Source organism: Clinocottus analis, unplaced genomic scaffold (assembly GCF_023055335.1).
Source record: "Clinocottus analis isolate CAN_PGR_092001 unplaced genomic scaffold, fCliAna1.0.p SCAF_13, whole genome shotgun sequence".
Taxonomy (NCBI): domain Eukaryota; kingdom Metazoa; phylum Chordata; class Actinopteri; order Perciformes; family Cottidae; genus Clinocottus; species Clinocottus analis.
In genome coordinates, this window is record NW_027175854.1 from 13,979,128 (window position 1) to 13,998,394 (window position 19,267).

Here is a 19,267-nt window from a genome sequence, read left to right on the forward strand (position 1 = left end):
TAAAGAAATTGACCTGCGCGGCGTGACCTGCGCGGCGTGACCTGCGCGGCGTGACCTACGAGGCGTGACCTACGAGGCGTGACCTACGAGGCGTGACCTGCGCGCTGTGACCTACGTGGCGTGACCTACGAGGCGTGACCTACGAGGCGTGACCTACGAGGCGTGACCTACGAGGCGTGACCTACGAGGCGTGACCTGCGCGCCGTGACCTACGCGGCGTGACCTCAGCAGGACACTGGGAGCCGCGTCGGCTGGAGACGTGGGACCAGGACCAGGGCTGCCAGCAACACAGAGGCGGCGGTCGGGACCTGGGTCTGCCGGGGTGTCGACAGGGCACAGGAAGCCGTGGTCGGCCTCGGCTGCGAGCTGACAGCAGAGACCAGGCGTCGGCTTGGACGTGGCCCTGAGGTTCGGGCTCCATGATTAGGGGCCGGGGAGGCAGGAATCCTGCCCTTCAAGCTGCGGGGCCCACACCATGGCTCACCCTCAGTGTCCATACAGTGGTTCTAAGGTCCCTCCTGGTGGCTATGGGGAGGAGGCGTATACCACGACTCCCACACAGAGTCCACCCAGCTGTCGGACTCTTTCTTCGGTGGCCACAGGGGCCACCAAACGCCAGACGAGGTTCACAAAAAAAACGCGCGGAACACTTCCTCCACCGAGTTTGGCATGACTTCCCTCCGCTGAGTCAGTAATGGACAGATTGTACCGCCGCGACCGGGAGATGAAGACGATCTGGCCGTGGACCAGGGAGAGAGAGGGAGTACGCGCACGAGAGGGGAAACGCACGGGGAGGGCTCAAACAATCAGGAGGCACACATGCAGTCAGGACAAGGCATACAGGGCAGGAAGTAAATTGAAAATGCTGCATCTCAGATGGACACAGTGATTGGAGATGGGCTCCAACAATAAGAAGAGTCCATCCTACAAGAAGCGAGAGAAAGCTTTCCCTGCGCTGCTGTTTCCTGTGTCTTTAACTTCATGGTTCATTAAACGGCTATGAAAATCAGAATATTCAGACAGAGAAGATGTAAGACACCACTGTGTGGCGTCTTTGGCGTAAACGCTCATTGTCTCAATCATGTATATGTAAAACAATTCTTTATTAAAAAAAGAAAGAAAGATAAATACACAAACAAAAAGTTTGGAAATGTGTTAAGATTACTTCTCTGTTGTAACTTCTTGACACCGTTGGAAAGTCGGTTCATTTCCTTCTAAAAAGGGAAATAAATAACTTCCCAGGGGTAGAAAAGTTATTGCCAAGTCGTATTGTTACAACAGAAGAAATATTTTTGTTGGATGTTTAGTTTATCAGAAGGTTGAGTCATGACAGGAAGCGTTTTGTTGGTCCACCATGTTGTTGCTTCAACGCTCTACTGACGGGACGAGCAGGTCTTCATGGCGCTCACATGACGGAGGAAACGTCTCCACTCATTTATTGACTCTCAGTAATATTGACACAACTTTGCATATAATGTATTGAAGTAACACATTTCTATTAGCCAAATTACACAAACAATTGTTCAGCCGGTAGCATCTCAGTTAAGGTTTGGAGAGTTTTTTTGTTTTTTTTACTTCTGAGACTTTATTCAGAATAATTCACGTCAACCTGCTGACTGCTTTGGGAAAGACGTACTGTGCTCATTCCTTATTCTTTCATGCAGCATAAATAATAAGATCATGCCTTTGCCTAAGGAACATTGTAGGGTTATACATTCAGCATCTCATACAAGCTTTATATTTATAAATAAACACATTAAAAACAACTAATTTTCAGCATCAATTCCCGAAACATGCTAGCAGCCCATGGCAGAGGCAATGTAAGCTAACGTCCTTCTGCTCCATGGATGCTGGTTGTCTGGACCGTGGTCCGTTTGTATACTACTCATATGAATATTCATGTGATGTGCTGTAACTGTTACGTTGTTCATTGCGGTCGCACTGTTCAGGCATCGTGGCTCCAGAGAGACTTTGGCTGGGAAGTCTTGATGTATTTTCAGTCTTGTACTTCAATAGTTATATCATCTAATACAACTTTGACGTGCACAACTATCTGTAAATTGACAAACATTTGTCAACATTTTGACAAACATGGAATCCAAACGATGGTCCACTGGAAGGTGTCGCCTCACGATGACCAAATAAACTAGACAATTTCTTCCAGACAGGTACTGTTGTGTATCTGTGCAGTGGCTATTCAAGAACCAGACACTCATGTTACTGTAACACACATGCATGTTTATTGCACATCAAACCAGTGGCCATGAGTAGGAACATGTGATGACAACAAGATGTCTGGCCATGTTATGATGTTATGGTCCCTCCTGCAGGCCTTTTACAACACACTCAATCTACACAGAAAACACAGCCCATACAAATAACTGTGCTTTGAATCCTGAATGAATGAATTATCACACACACACACACACAGTTTCTACAACGTGCATGCTCCACATGTTCTTCAGTCCTCTGGTATCCTGTTGATATCTGAGAATATTCAAAACTTTGACAAATTACTGCAATGTTCATTTCACTGAAAAATACTAACAAATCTTCTTAGAGCCTCACCAGTAAAAAAGCTACAGACATTAATTTGGAGAAGAAAGCATGAATGTACCAAGTCTTTATGATCTTTTGGCCCAACGGCGGCGCTAAAGAAGCACTCTGTCCCATCCTCCTTTGGGAAGCAGGGATACCTGGTACGCTCCAAACTATTCCCTTTGAAAGACTCACAACATTACACACATATTGCACTGGTGAGGGAAAGCATCCAATAAAGACTTTACATCATCTGCAGTTAGTTCAACACAATACAACAAGACTTATTGTAATATTTACAATAAGTCATTCTTACAGGACTGTTCATTTTGCACACACTGCGACTCAGTTCCAAACCATCTTAAACTCTCGAGCGTCATCTGGCAACCCGGTGTTGCTCCTGTGGGATCTGCAACATCTCTTCAGGCTGACTTCTCTTTGTAATCATCATGAACCCCTTCGTTGTTTGACTAAATGCTCCTCATACAGGAAGGACATTTCTATTTCTGTTTCCCCAAAAAACATTTGATTCACATTCACATTTCCCTGTGAACCAACCTGCTCCAGCAGCACAGCATGAGCACAAGCGGTGTCTTGTTGTCCTTGAAGAAAACATGACAATGACTCAGCATGATCACTCAACCACTGTCCACTTCACAAACCCACAACAGGTGTCATCAACTGGTAAGACGATGAAGATATTATTCATAATTTTCTCGCTCAGAAAATTGTAAACTTCCAAGTTTGCCGATCTTTGTGTTTCAACACCACAATGTTTACAGTACAGCAACGGACACAACAAACAAACCAGGATCACCAGCTCAGCTGAAAGCCCTTCAGCAGGTGGCATGGGTTCGTATGGCTGAGCTTTAAGAACAAATGATGAAAGACGCACAGCTTGTGTGAAGCTGAAGTGGACCAGAGAAGAGGAAGCCATTATTCTGGTTTATTACACGCTGGGTACTTTGAGGTGAACTCACTTTAACTCATCAATGCAGAGCAGGTGACATTTAACCCTCTGGTGTTGATCCACAACTATGGGGTGTTGCTATACTATGTGTTGTTATACTATGGTCTATGGGGTGTTGTTATACTATGTGTTGTTATACTATGTGTTGTTATACTATGTGTTGTTATACTATGGTCTATGACTATGGGGTGTTGCTATACTATGTGTTGTTATACTATGGTCTATGGCTATGGGGTGTTGTTATACTATGGGATGTTGTTATACTATGGTCTATGGGGTGTTGTTATACTATGGTCTATGGCTATGGGGTGTCGTTTTTGATACAAATAAGACCCAAACTACAAAAATAAGACCCAAGCTGAAATAAAGCAGAATAATCCTTTAATGCATTAATCATTAATGCATTGTCTTTTGAATGCCTCATAATGCGTTAAGGTAAAAACACAAATGAAAGATTGAGAAGAATGTAGTTGTAATGTTCACACAAAACTGCTCTGTTAAGTAACTGAGGGAGTGTAGCTGTAACCTCATCACACACACTTTACTGTGACAAAGACCCACTGTTGCTCACACAGTTACAAGCATTTGTTGCAATTTCCTCCTATGAGCCATCTGTGTTTATAGAAAATGTCCCAACAAAATGGTTTGCATAAGTGTGTGTGCGTGTGTGTGTGTGCGCGTGTGCGTGTGTGTGTGTGTGTGTGTTATTAGCTCAGCAGTTCGAGGTAGGTGACGGGGACCTTTCCCTTTTGGTTCCCGCGTTCTCCAATCAACCAATCAGGATCCATTCCTGGTACGGTGTAGACTGTAATGAGCTGGAGAAACAAAGAACAATACATTTTAAAGATATATTTCATGGAAAACTCTTTCACCAAAACAAAGCTATTTAAACAAGAACAAACAATACCGAGATTGTTTCCCAAGGGAAGGGAAACGGAAAGCAAAATGATGTAACATCATGTGACATGGCATCATCTTCCTCCTCCTCAGGCAGGTTTGATGCTCCGTGTGGGCCTCCACTCCCCTCATACAGTTAGACCACGGCAAGAAGCAGACCAGGAATCAATAGCTGCAGGAGGGACCACAGTATTGTGCTGATAAGCCAAGTTTTAACCAAAAGTTGACCAAACACGTTATGGAGCTTCCCTCCTGCATTATTTGCCAGGTACTTTTACGAAGTGGATTATTTGACACCAAGGCTACAGCAAAAAAGATGTCATGAAACCAGCCGAGACAGACAGAGTAACGATGACTAGCATTAGCATTGCTAGCATACCTGTAGAGCAACTCTAACCACTGACAACGGGTCAAGAGCCAGGCTGCAGAGGAAGAAAACTAAAATATGATTATAACATCTTATGGGATGAGAGGTCGTCCTGCTACAACAAGGTAGCCGGTTCTATCCCTGGTCTCCCATAGTGCCCTTGAGCAAGACCCCGAACTCCCAGTTGCTCACATTAGCCCACTATGGATGTATAAATACAGATACACTTCATGTATGCATGTAATATGACGACGTAATAAAGTTTAACTTGAAACAATCAAAAAAAGACCTGGTGACAGAAACATAACAGCAACTAATTTGAATAGAAGTGTCAGAGCTTGAAGCCATGCTATCATAGCCATGCTATCATAGCATCGCTATCCCACATCACGCCGGTTCAACTTGTTGACCCGCCTCCCTCACTACAGAGTCCTGAATGCGGAGCGAAGGAAGCGAATGATGACGGGTCCGGACCTCAGGGCCAGCTTGGGTCTGTGCGGCTCAGGGGAGGGAAAACCTTATAGCCAAGGACTTTGAATGAAAGTTGGAATAAGAAGGCGGGGCAATGCACCCTTAATGGCCAGCACGAATGCTCCGTCTCCTGCTCCCTGTTTTCCTCCGTCTCTACTTTTACCCCTCGCTCGCTCCAGATGTGTCCTCCTGAAAAGAGCACTCCAGCATGACATGGCCAGACAAGTTTTAAATAGGATCCAATGCAGCAGAACCAGAGACATCGTCCATCTTATTCCACGCATTCTTCCTTTACAAGACCTACGTTACCCACAAGGCAATTCAACTGTGTTATGCTGGTGGCACTTGCAGCCAGCAGCCTCAAGCACAGATAAGACTCCAGAGGTCTGGTAAGCAGACTTCTTTGTTGACTCAGTGGAGTTCAAACTAAAAGGTCCTGGACACAAGCTCTTCCAGGACTGGGAGGATATCCAGACTGAAACCCAGCGCAGTCCTGGTTTGAGACAGACGGTCACGAGTTACACTTAATTTTATTTTCACGAGGCAGCTTGTGTGCTAAGAAAATGAAATAGCAGGTGTACCCACAGGCTGTACTGTGTCTGCCAACACTGCTGAAATGAAGTTTCACACATCCCGGTAGGTTCAACACCATCTCTGCATCCCCTTCATGCAGCTCCTTATCAGTAACAGAGTCATTTCATGCGAGACCAACTTCTCTAACTTTGGAAAATCCACTTAGCCAAGAATACAGACTGTACCATCTTACATTGGAAATGTTCTCAAGAGAGATCCCTTCAGGGCCGCTATGAACAGGTGGAAGCAGATCACAGGGACCAATGAGAAAGGTGCACTTAGAAGAATGTGTAGATCTCCATCAGCTGTGTTTGCTGTAAGGTGTGATTGAATGAACAACGTTCACTACCAGTGTTGTTGATACTCATCAAGCTAACTTCATTCACACAAGTGGTAATGGAACTTATTTAAAGCGACGGTTATCGTATAATACTGTGGTGGTGGGGCGTGGTTGGGCTTAGCAGCGAGGGAACGGTGCCAAGAAGAAGCCCAAATAGCTTCAGCTGCAACTAATTGTGTCTCTCCCCGATATATAAATAATAGTAGGGACAAAGGCACCAGGAAAGACCAGAGTCACAGTCTGTTGGGAGGTGGCATTCAATAGAAACATTGAGAACCTCAATACCAAAAGATGAGTTTCCTCTGTAGGGCTCAGCCTTAGAGATAGAGGAAGGAGCTCGGACATCAGGAGGGAACTTGGAGTTGCGCCACTACTCCTTTATGTCTAAAGGAGTCAGCTGAGGTGGTTCGGCATCTCATCAGGATGCCTCCTGGACGCCTCCCATTAGAGGTTTTCCAGGCACGTCCAACTGGGCATTAGGAGACTCAGGACACGCTGAAGGGATTAGATCTCCCGCTGGCCTGGGAACGCCTCGGGTCCCCAGAATAAGCTGGACAGTGATGCGGGTGAGAGGGAAGCCTGGGTCAGTCTGCTGGGCTGCTGCCACCGGGACCCGACACGGATAAGCGAATGAAAATGGATGGATGGAATATTCTGCACTGTACCAGTCTCACAGCTAATCGTCTTCCTACTGCTTTCTGCTCATGAGTAGGTCCAGCTGTGCTCCGGGTCTACCAGAGATGTTGGTGTGTGGGGTGACTCGGAACATCCTACTTTACCTCATCAGCCAAGAGGGACAGCTCGCTGACATCGTGGCCGTCGTAGTCATACAGGACCTTGGCCTTCCTCGTCCCGGTGACGTGGAGCTGTGTCTGCTCCATCGTCAGTGTGCCGGGCCTTTGGCTCGACAGAGAGGAGGCTGGGGCCCCAGGAGACGATGGTTCAGACAGCAAAGCAGAGGCGGCGGGGTCGGGGTCCACCTCGGCAGAAGGGTGGGGGGCACTGACGGCACTACCACATCTGTGTGAACAGTGGAAGACAAAAAGGAGTTGACTTCACCACCTACTGCATGCCGTTACCATACTCCTATAAAAAGCAAGGCAGCGGTCACACCCAGACTCGGGGACTAATGCTGTTCCTTTGCAAAAGAATGGAAATCCGATCGTGTTCTTGATTGAGCTGTGGTGCTGATGTCTGAATAGCCAACTGGTCGAATCAGTGTCGGTGCCCCTTATTGGTACCCATGACATCAAGTACACATGTAGAATATCTCCTGAAAGAAACTAATCTAGTGAAGAAATTGGTCTATAGAGACTTAAGTTTAAGACGGAACAGCAAAAGAAACAATAACTGCAGGTTTACAATAAGACTAAGTTAACTATACAAACTGTAAGATTGCCTTGTTGGCACCCTTCAAATCAGTGATAAACTCTCAGGTCAAATCAATGGAGAAGTCTTTGGAGGTTTTTACGTGATGTTTTTTCCCCAACCTTCAAAGAGCTGAAACCACAATCCTTCTGGGCAAATGTTCTGTGGAAAGATTAAATTATAGAACTTGTGAGAAAACTGGGTTTTCTCACATGGACGATCGTGCGTTCTCCAGCACAATGAGGACCCAAAGCTCACCAGTTTCAGTACCAACACCTCTTCCACAAGCCACCTGTACTCTTTTTGACACTCTCAATCAGGTTCTTTATTGATACTGTGTTATCCTCCTCATAAACAAACAATAAATAAAATGTCAAAAACCTGAAATTATTTTTTTAGGGAAGAAGCCCAAACTCAATATCCTGCTGCTCGATGTACTGGCGTCCTGACCGGGACATTGCTCCTTAAACCTGAATGACAGCTCACACTGTGTCTGGGTGCTGTTGATTCCAGGATGTGGGCATACCATAATATATTATGGAGTCTACTGTACAACACATAAAGCCCTGAAGTACAACTACGATGGCTCAATACAAACAGAGCAACTTAACACTTATTGAAGTATTATAGGCCGACTATAGAAGATGTGAAGTATAATAATAAATTAATAAACTGACAACTGGCACAGAAGACTAAACATGTTTAAAGACAGAATAGAATACATAGAGAGATAGTAAGTACACGCTGACGTGAATAAGGAGTGTAGACTCATTTCAGTCAGAACTGCTGACTCTTGTTAGTACTTGACAGAGTAGTAATGCTGCTTACGCTTACATTTACTTACATTCATCTCACTACTTTTACATATTTATTATGATCCAGGAGACTAGCTGCTGCTCTGTTATTCCATCACGCCATCTCACAAAAGACCTCTGGGTTTTTAGTGGCAGAAGAGAACAGAAGCCGCTGTGTGATGGGTCATCAAAACGAGCCACAGCCGTAAACACATCATCATCATCATAATCTCCTTTGATTACAGAGATTTTGTGTGTAGCTGGGCAGACCCAGAGTACACCTGTACTGTAGGTAGACGTTGCCTTCAATCGTAATGTCAGGACGAGCCTTGGTGACACCTAACTAATCAGCTGTTCACGAAGAGAGAGCTCTGTGGCGCTGCACCGACACGCTTACTCACACCACCGGTCACGCTACGAGGGTATGTGACAGATCATGTAACAAATTAAACAAATTAAAATGGATAATTGGATGTATGATGTTTTGGGGAAATTAGGGCCTTTGTATTTTCCCTCAGAAGACCAAACGAGGCAGACTATAGCTGAGCTCAGAACACACTGGCGAGCCAGCGCTGACTGGTGGGATCATCATAAACATGTCCATCAGCCGAGGAAGGGTGAGCCAAAGCCAACACCGGCTGATCGGCCCTCAGTCTGGTTCACTCTGGCTCTGCTCGAGGAGACGCGTGGAAACTTCACGTGGAGTCCAAAACATTCTGAAAAGTTGTTCATCCTTTCATGTCCCTTTCCCCTTGGACCTGATGGACTGAGCTGTCTTGATCTGATCTCCCTCGGTCAGACATGCTACAGATGAATCCTCACTTGTTGAGCTCCCTCTGAAGGTCCTGCATGTAGTGATGACACTGGGCGTAGTACGTGGCCTGAGCCTCCGCAAAATCCTGCAGACATCGCAGGTGGTTGAGCTGAGGAAAGAACGCAAAAGAGGAAGTCAGTGTGTGGACTCCCCAGCAGAATGTGATTCATGAATGAATGAATGAAAATAAATATATATATACATATACATATACACACACACACACACACACCTTTCCAGTATCCATAACATAGCGAACTATGACGAGTAGCTCCTCCCGTGTTGTCAAAATAAATCAATATCTGGTCTGAAAATACTGGAATTTGCCTGTAATATATGATGTTATTTTACTTGTTTCGTTATTGTCTTTGTGAAATCCGTCGTTTTGGTTCATGGCTGGCGAGTCGCCAACCCTGAAGATAAAAAAGTCTTTTTCTCTCTTTTTGCTCAAAGAGCAACGACTTTGTGCGTCATATTCACTCCAGTTAAACTTACTTACGTCCTCCCACGGAAACAAGCATTCATTCTTTAGAGCGTGCATGTGGTCAGTACATCTGTGCAATATGTCCGACAAACACAAAACAACGATTCGTGGAGCTCATTTCCTATTCTGGAGACTACGAGTCACTCACATGCGTGCTGCCGATGCCCTCCAGCAGCAGCCGGGTCACCTCGGCCTGCCGGTCAAACTCTGTCTGAGCGACACGAAGCTCGTGTTCGGCCTGAGGAGGAAGCAGTGAGAGGGCTCATTTACACACACACACACACACACACACACACACACACACACACACACACACACACACACACACACGAAGGTACTCACTTTGTCCACTTCCTCACTCAGCAGCTGAGATCAGCATGAAAACAGAAAGAAGCAGTCGTGAACATCCAACTCCAACATGAAATGATAGACACTATAACAATCTAGAAGTCTGTGCTTCAGTCTCAAACGATGAGGATCTGAATCTAAAGGATCTGCAGAACCCGGGTTCAGTTCGTCTGTCTCTGTTACTATGGCAATACAGCCTTAATCTCTGATTAAGGCTGTATTACATCGGGGATGTGATTGTTGTAGTCGGGGATGTGATCTGCAGTAGTCAAGGATAGGGATGTGATCTGTAGTAGACGGGGATGTGATCTGTAGTAGTCGGGGATGTGATCGTAGTAGTCGGGGATGTGATCTGTAGTAGTAGGGGATGTGATCTGTTGTAGTCGGGGATGTGATCTGTAGTAGTCGGGGATGGGGATGCGATCTGTAGTAGTCGGGGATGTGATCTGTAGTAGTCGGGGATGTGATCTGTAGTAGTCGGGGATGTGATCTGTAGTAGTCGGGGATGTGATCTGTAGTAGTCGGGGATGTGATCTGTAGTAGTCGGGGATGGGGATGTGATCTGTAGTACTCGGGGATGTGGTCTGTAGTAGTCGGGGATGTGATTGTAGTAGTAGGGCATGGGGATGCGATCTGTAGTAGTCGGGGATGTGATCTGTAGTAGTCGGGGATGTGATCTGTAGTCGGGCCCACCGTGGTGCATCATTTAGCATAGGATGGTAAATTTGGAAAATGTTAATATTGCTGAAATGATATGATGTGTGATTAGAGATGCCAAATAAACTCAGAACCAGATTTGGCAGGAACAGTTCCGTGACTGCTGTGTTTGTGTCTGACAGCTGCACACTGATGCATGCTGGGTAGATTGCGCCCTCCTGTGGTGGAAAGCTGCTCTCTGTTCTCCCAGCTCTCCCCGCCCCTCTGCAGGTGGTTCAGTGAGTCAACACCTTCTGTTACTCTCCACTTTACTCCACTCAGTTCCAGCTATCCAGAGATTCATTTTACATACAAAACTATCATCAACTTATAAAACATGTTCCACGTTATAGTCCACCTCAATCAGCTGCAGCATGTACACAACGCATTAGTAATAATGATACAAATATATAATTACACTCACAGGAAGTGCATACTGAGGATCTGAATGCCTCACTGAGAACACGTCACAGTCCAAGAACTGTCAACAGGTATTAATATGACAGAAGAGATGTGCTACGATATTAGATTTGTATTAAAAGTATATACAGATAGCTTTTGCTGGATCTTGATTGATAAAACATACGCTGTGTCATTGATTCTTCCCTTTTCATGCGGACTATTCTGCTGAGCTGCTAATGATGCTGATGCTAACCATGACAATGATGTCACAACCATGGGGATGGTAACCTGAGAGTTGTCGGGGGGTTGGCTGCCAAATGTATGCTGATGATACAGTTATTATTTAATTTTATTTATATATATACACATATACACATACATACATACATATATATATATATACACATACATACATATACACATACATACATACATACATACATACATACATATATATATATACACATACATATATACACATACACATATACACATATACACATACATACATACACACACACACACACACACACATACATACATACATACATACGTGTGTGTGTGTGTGTGTGTGTGTGTGTGTTTGTGTTAGTGAGTGTTAGTGACAGTGTGTTTATGTACTTGTGGTGTGTTAGTGACAGTGTGTTAGTGTGTGTTAGTGACAGTGTGTTAGTGTGTGTTAGTGACAGTGTGTTAGTGTGTGTTAGTGACAGTGTGTTAGTGACAGTGTGTTTATGTACTTGAGGTGTGTTAGTGACAGTGTGGCTCATTGGGCCATCGTTCCTGCTAGACGTACTGGGATTGGCTCCGTTGTGACCAGTGCAACTACAAAACTCATGTATTCTTTTCAGAGATATGTCATCATTTCAGATCAAACCGGTGTGGAGCAGTTGAAGATGGCTCTGAATGTTTCCAATCAAAATTAAACATGCATACACATGCTCATGTCATCATATTCATGTTGCAAACATCAACAGTCACTTGCTCAAGCATTAGAGTGCAGCACCCATGTCATTGTCTTCTAATTAATTGAAAAGTGAAGCACATCTCCATACCTGTATAATATCAAACTGTGCCAAAGAAGAAGAACAGTTTGTCGCCTTTTGAGGATGGAAGCTGCTCAGCCCTCCATGACAGTAGCAGAAGAGTCATGAGAGTGATGTCAGGGACACCTTCAGGAGTCAGAAGCATTTGCTAACAGCCACATAAGCTACTGCTCATACCTGACCAATGAGGCTGCAGCAGCAAAGGCCACCGAATTTAGCAACATTGTATAGTTTATCTTCAGTATTATATTTTTCATTTCTTTGTTTTTTAAAAGCTACATAGTCTGGCTTTCCCATTTCGCTTGTCTGTGTCTGTGCGTCCTCGTTGAGGCTGATGGTACATAAGTCCACTTGTTCTCGAGCGCTATGCCTATTAGCATGTTAGCATAGCACCCCTAAGGCCACAAGTCCTGTATGTGTGACTCTTACCGCTGATGCACTGGCAGAGAGAACATAATTTCGAGGTCTTGTCTCCTGAAAATCAGGTGCAGCCTACAAACAAGAGCAAGGAGGAAGCACATGTTGGAGTCATGCAGTTACAATCATGAAGCAGAACAATTCAGAGCAGACGAGCAGCGGGAACTGAAATGACTTATGGCTGTGAATCATTTATTGATTAGATTATTAAATAGTTGGAGTCAAATGACATTCTTATGTTGATGGATTGTTGTGATGTGACCATTAAGCTTTTACTAGCTTAGCGTGGTCTTACAGGTCCAGGTTTGGACTTGAATTATGATATGATGATCATATGGCAGCCAGCAGAGCCTCTCAGAAGCTTTTCATCTAGTTTGATCAATGCAGCAGGTCGTCTAGAGCACAAGAGGAACAACATGACTGCAAAAGTTATTCTAAAGAAAGCAAGACCTTACGACATGACAATGCATGATGTTAGTCATGCTATGCATCTTGCTATTCCACCTGCCATATGGATATTGCTGTATTTCTCATCTTTGAGCTTTTTCAGTCTTATAAACTACAGATGTGGTAGAGAACAGCTGGCACAAGCTGCCGTCACCAGCAGTGTTCACTATCCAACATACGCCACTGTAGTCAGACCTCTTGGCCCCTCGAGGGCAGGTGTGCAGCCACCATCATTTAGTATGTTACAGATGGATTTGTATTTCTGCTGTAACAATACTGAAACTAAGAAGTCAAAAAAGGTCCATAGAGCTATAGTCGGGTTATGATTGTGATTTTAGGGGCAACCCTTTTACATTACTCATTCTATAATTTTGTCCATCAGAACTAACTAACATTCACACTGATGGAGGAGCTACATGAAGGTACCACCTGTCCATCAGGACTAACTAACATTCACACTGATGGAGGAGCTACTATGAAAAAACGCTCAATACCACACCAAGTTTAGAGATAACAAGATCAACTGTGTGGTCTGGCCACTGTGGGTTTCATGTCTACTGAGATTTAGAAACTCTCAGAGGAACAACTAGCGGAGCAACTTGAAATGTTCACTCACCGCTGCTTTGGCTTCTGCCACTTTGGCTTTTTTCAGACGTGCTTTGCAGATGTCAAGATCCAGCCGCCGATTCTCCAGAAGTCGCCTTTCTTTCTGCAGAGGACATAGGGCATCCAATCAGAAACCGGTACCTGCTGCAGGGAACAAACCTTGCAACACTAAGGCTCTAATATAAACTAACAGCACAATGAAGAAACAGCTCCAAGAAGAAGACTTTCCATTAAATCAGTTTGTGTCCATTGCAAGATACCTCTGTCAAAATCAAACACAAGGTCTTCAAGCACCGAGGTCTAACAGTAAAGTAGTGAGTGAGAATGTAAATCAGTCTTACTGATATAGTCCTCCAGTCTCCTTCCAGGAAGTTGCGTAGAGGAGTGAGGAAGCCGACGGCTGAAGTTTGGAGGAGCTCGCGCTCGGCTCCGCCCAGTCTCTTCTGGTACTCTCCCACTGTGATCAGGGTACTGCCTACAAATACACGTGTTACACATTATGGAAAACCCATTAGTTATCAGTCTGACCTCAATTTAGCTCAATGTGCAAAATACCGGTATATCAATGTAAATACGAAGTACACTAGAGAGCTCATAGTACCATATTACCCCACTAGATATTATAGTACCATATTAATCCACTAGAGAGATTATAGTACCATATTACCCCACAAGAGAGATTATAATACCATATTACCCCACTAGAGGCATCATAGTACCATATTACCCCACAAGAGAGATTATAGTACCATATTACCCCACTAGAGAGATTATAGTACCAAATTACCCTAACGGAGAGACGACATCGGAGTTGTTTAACGAGTACCCAGGTTACACTCAGTTAACAGTTTATTATTTCGCTAGTAGAAAGCTAAATCACAGTCAGACGATAGCCAGTTAGTTCCCAAATTACAATTTTGCTCAGACTTTTCACCTGCATCATTTGATAATGATTGCGAATATTCAGGATGATGCTTCGTAAAAGCATCCCTTATCAGTACAAAGCAGACAACATGTTTACAGTCTCATCTGATGCAAAGACGGTTCCGTTAATAGCACCACTGACCGTATGGCGTCGCTGGACCAAAGTCATTGGCAGCTTCCAGCATGGACTGGCCCAGCAGCTCTGGGTTTGTCGTCCTGGAGGGAAGCTTCTTATCCAGCTTGTCATAGATGAATTCCTCTATCCGAGCACCTGGATGGCAGGTAATAAAGAAATCTCAGGGAAACCATACACAGGGAGAAACACTTGCTTATGCCCATTTGTTTCAGTTTCATGATCCTTATTCACATGTAATAGTTTTCTTTTTTTATTAACACTGTGACCTAAAATGTTGCACAGTTTTGCAGAATTTGTTTTTCCTGAAACAAGCGCTCTCAAATTTGCTCAAACCAAACACTGAATATAAGATGTATATTCCATCTGAGACCCGCAGGATAGCTGGTCCTCTGTTCCACGACAGAATCCGCACTGCTCTTCTTGAATCTGAGCTCAACAAGCGGTCGGAGCCTCCTCTTCAGCTCTCTGTTTCTCTTCTGCTTTCTTTTTTCAGTTGACAGTTATCATCTGAGCTCATTATGGACAATGAGGTTATCATCACTTAAACAGCAGCTGGGAACAGACTTACCAGTGTGGTCCACTGCAGCATGGAGGGTTAGAAAATACAGAGCCAGAGTTAGACATGAAAACCAAGCATCATTCTGAGTCTGGTACAGAATCATGTAAAATATCTTGATACGAAAACTTCATTTCACATTTGAAATCTTTAAGGTTTAAAAGATATGGTTGGTAATCATCTTCTATTGTTGAAATGTGCATTACATCCTGGCTCTGGAACAACCAGCTGTATCTGTGAGAAATCAGAATCCAACGATTGGACCAACCAGCTGCCGTCTACCGGTTCCCTCATTGCGCCACAAGCTGCTTCCCAGCTGGGAGTTCCTACAGCAGCCGTGTTGCTGGTTTACATTTACAAGGATCATTTGGGGGAGTGGCTTAAGAGGGCGGTCTGAAGAGTGTTATTGATTTGGCAACTGTCTCGCTAGATCAAGCAACTTTTTCAGATAATGCTGCTTGCTACCATCATTGGAAAGAATCAACACTGGGCTGGCTTTTTAGGTCCGGTCATTTTTTAAATCTAGTAATCAAGTATTCTTGCAAATAGTTTCTCCAGATTACCAACCCGAGCTTATTTACTCAACACATTTCATTTCAAGTGTTTGGGTCCTGCTTACGTTTCAAACAATGTATATCAGTCCCTGAGGAATGAACATGGAAAATGCTTTTCATTTCTTTTCAATTACAATTTTGACTAAGAAGACCCCAAAAAGTGTTTTTCCTGAAACAATGTGACAGAGGATAATCTCCCAGTCTCCCTGTAGTTTGCATGTTGAAGTGTCCCTGAGCAAGACACTCACCACTAGTTGCCCCCTGGGTGCTTTTCAGCAGCCCACAACTATGAAATATGACAAAAATTAAGTTTATTCTACTTCCCCTCTTAGGCAATTGTGTGATGTGGATGATACAACATATATTGAATTGCGTAAGCGTCATGTTTCTTCTGGGCTCCATATGAGGAGCTGTAACTTATAGTTGGCAGGTCACGTGTGTGTGCACGTCTTCTTACTTGGGTTGGGCTGCAGGAGCACCTCGGTTTGTCGAAAGATTTTTTCAGTCCAGTTCTTGGTGCAGTCGGCCCGGGTGATCAGGTTCTCCAGGTGGGGATCCAGCTCCGTCTTCTCAGCTTGGCCCAGTTTCTCCTCTGTGAACTGGAGACAACGACAGGACTCTGAGGCGCAGCATGACCACCACCACAGCCCATCAGAGACCTAAGACTACATGGAGCCCAGAGACTGTAGTGTGCCATCACTATGATGACATATGGCTGCAGAATACACCCGTTCAGATGGGGGGGAAAAGGGTCGAATGATTATAATATTATGATAATGATTATATTATATTATATTCTGTAGTTATTCTTCATGTCTATGAAAGTTCAGGTTAGCGAGGTCAGTACAACACTATGCAGCTGTAGTTGCGTCTATGAAATGTCCTGTTCTCAAGAGAAGTTAGTCACACGCCTGCACTCTTCAACACACACACACACACACACACACACACACACACACACACACACACACACACACACACAGGTTGATCAGTATATTGACATTAGGCATGTTGCATGTTCCCGCCTTGACATGAGGACATGATTCTCCTCTTGACAGGTCAGAGACAATTAAATGTCACTTTGCTTGAGATATGTTGATGACGGAAAGCAGAGGATTAAAGAGCAGAACTGTTCTGGGTGTCGTTAAATAAAACTAAGCAAACTACTGAATTCACCCTGAGGCACACACACACACACACACACACACACACACACACACACACACACACACACACACACACACACACACACACACACAGGTCATGGGGTCACAGCCCTGGAGCATGACACGCCACTCTGGTTCTCCTCGTCCTGTTGATCTGAGGAAGCCTGCTGCGGTCACGTGCGTGATCCACTCGATCATAGCCATCAATAATGGACCGGGGCTGGGCGACCTTTACCGGCTGTTCTGCTCTAAACACACGGGGCCGCGCACGGGGCCGCGCACGAAGCAATAGCTGGAGTCATAGCTGATGCTGCAGCAGGGTGCAGATCAGTGTGACGGAGCCCTGCTCGTGTTACCGGGAGCCCTGCTCGTGTTACCGGGAGCCCTGCTCGGTCCGACTCGCGGCTCACCTGCACGGCTCGGGTGAAGAAGACCCCGGCACCGGAAGCCAGTTTCTTTACGTTGAAGTCCATGCTGCGGGTCGGAGCTAGCTGCAGGCAGCCTGGTGGTTCCTGCAGGATCAGCTGAGAGGATGAACAGCAGGACTGGAGCCCTAATCCGCTTCATGGACCATCGGAAATCTGCTCTACGCCCTGCCCTTAAAGGGAACACAGCATTTAAAGAGACAACAGCATTTAAAGGGACCACAGCATTTAAAGAGACAACAGCATTTAAAGGGATCACAGCATTTAAAGAGACCACAGCATTTAAAGAGACCACAGTATTTAAAGAGACAACAGCATTTAAAGGGACCACAGCATTTAAAGAGACCACAGCATTTAAAGGGACCATAGCATTTAAAGGGACCACAGCATTTAAAGAGACAACAGCATTTAAAGAGACAACCGCATTTAAAGTGTGTACTATGATCTCTCTAGTGGGGTAATATGTTACTATAATCTCTCTAGTTGGGTAACATTATACTAGAATCTCTCTAGTGGGGTAATATGTTACTATAATCTCTCTAGTTGGGTAACATTATACTAGAATCTCTCTAGTGGGGTAATGTGATACTATAATCTTTAGTGGGGTAATATGGTACTATAATCTCTCTCGTGGTACCATAATCTCTCTTGTGGGGTAATGTGGTACTATAATCTCTCTAGTGGGGTAATGTGGTACTATAATCTCTAGTGGGGTAATATGGTACTATGAGCTCTCTAGTGTACTTTGTATTGACATTGGTAAGTGACAAGTCCCCCACGTATGTGGGGGACCTTTATCAGCACTAAGGTCTAACAGGACCAGTACAGAGATAAGTCATTTATCAGCACTTAGGTCTAACAGGACCAGTACAGAGACAACTAGAAGGTCATTAGTAATTGTCACCAGTGCTGTCTCTGTGCTGTGGTGCTTTCTAACTCTAAAATATTATGTAAAAAGTCTTGCCTAATGTCGTACAATTCGTCGGATCAATGGTTCTGTGGAAACATTAATTGCTTCATGTTGATGCCATATGTAAGAATAAGGTCGAGGGTGTGGTTAAAGCAGTGAGTCGGTTCCTGTACTCTAACAGAAGCCAATCCAATCCAACAATGAGATCAATGCAACACTAGGGAATCATTGCCAATATACAATAATAATCTCATCAGTTTTAAGGACTGAGCTTGATAGTCTAGACTTGAGCATCATTTTTTATATTTTCACATTTATATTGTACCTTTTTACATTACCATTGTTCCTTATGGATCTTGAGTAGTTTGTGTTTGACTTTGTACATGTTACTTTATGTATAATCAGAAAGAGAAAATATCACAAAAACCTCTCTTGACCAAGGCAAAGGTAAATGAGGCAGTTCCACAGGGTTGCTTTACGAGTCCTGGTTCCCATCCCGTTCCCTTCAACAGCCTGCTGAGCTGTACATTCATGCAGCCCAGGAAAGCCCCTCATGGCTCCACTCCAGACAGCATTTCTGTCAGCGGCGTCTGTGAAACTTCACGGTCTTGCAGCATGAAATTAAATTGAGACAACCATTGAATTACAAGGGCCTAAAAATGTTGTAATGTTAAATGCACACCTTTCTCAGTACCTCACCCTCCTCATCTCCGCCACAAACACCTGTGTTGTTGATGGCGGTCTGTTTCCAGCGGTTATTCCGATGCAGAGCCAGTGGTCTCTTCAGGGAGAATGAGTCTGGACCGGGTGAGCTCACAGCCAGCTACGACCACGTATCTATGTCATAATCCCTCAAATACAGCATTTATACACATTTCACAGCAAGACCTTCATTTCTTCATCAGATAATGGAGATGATGTTGGTGGAGTGTCCGGATGTGTGATGGGTTGTGATGAGGCTCTCTTGTGTTTAACTATGTTGAGCTGCCACCGGCGGACACATCGTATCCCTCACATT

The 19,267-nt window shown here is 44.5% G+C and overlaps 1 protein-coding gene across 1 annotated transcript; it reads right to left on the minus strand.

Annotated features, from left to right (window-relative positions):
• Window positions 1-1,169: 1,169 nt before the first annotated feature.
• Window positions 1,170-17,574, minus strand: sh3glb2b (SH3-domain GRB2-like endophilin B2b). The gene is made up of 11 exons (XM_068574275.1): window positions 17,325-17,574; window positions 16,206-16,347; window positions 14,645-14,773; window positions 13,920-14,053; window positions 13,589-13,681; window positions 12,538-12,600; window positions 9,959-9,982; window positions 9,765-9,854; window positions 9,141-9,241; window positions 6,936-7,176; window positions 1,170-4,323 (listed from the first exon to the last, which is right to left on the minus strand). The coding sequence occupies exons 1-11, from the start codon at window positions 17,385-17,387 to the stop codon at window positions 4,216-4,218; spliced, it is 1,188 nt and encodes a 395-aa protein (XP_068430376.1). The 5' UTR covers window positions 17,388-17,574; the 3' UTR covers window positions 1,170-4,215.
• Window positions 17,575-19,267: the final 1,693 nt, after the last annotated feature.

Excerpts from the sequence above, each read along its gene's own strand:
- sh3glb2b (XM_068574275.1), bottom strand. The coding sequence starts at position 17,387 with ATGGACTTCAACGTAAAGAAACTGGCTTCCGGTGCCGGGGTCTTCTTC. Across the intron at positions 7,177-9,140 it reads CTTCAGAGGGAGCTCAACAA|ATGTGGTAGTGCCGTCAGTG; the intron begins GTGAGGATTCAT and ends CTGTTCACACAG. Across the intron at positions 4,324-6,935 it reads TGTCCCTCTTGGCTGATGAG|CTCATTACAGTCTACACCGT; the intron begins GTAAAGTAGGAT and ends TTGTTTCTCCAG.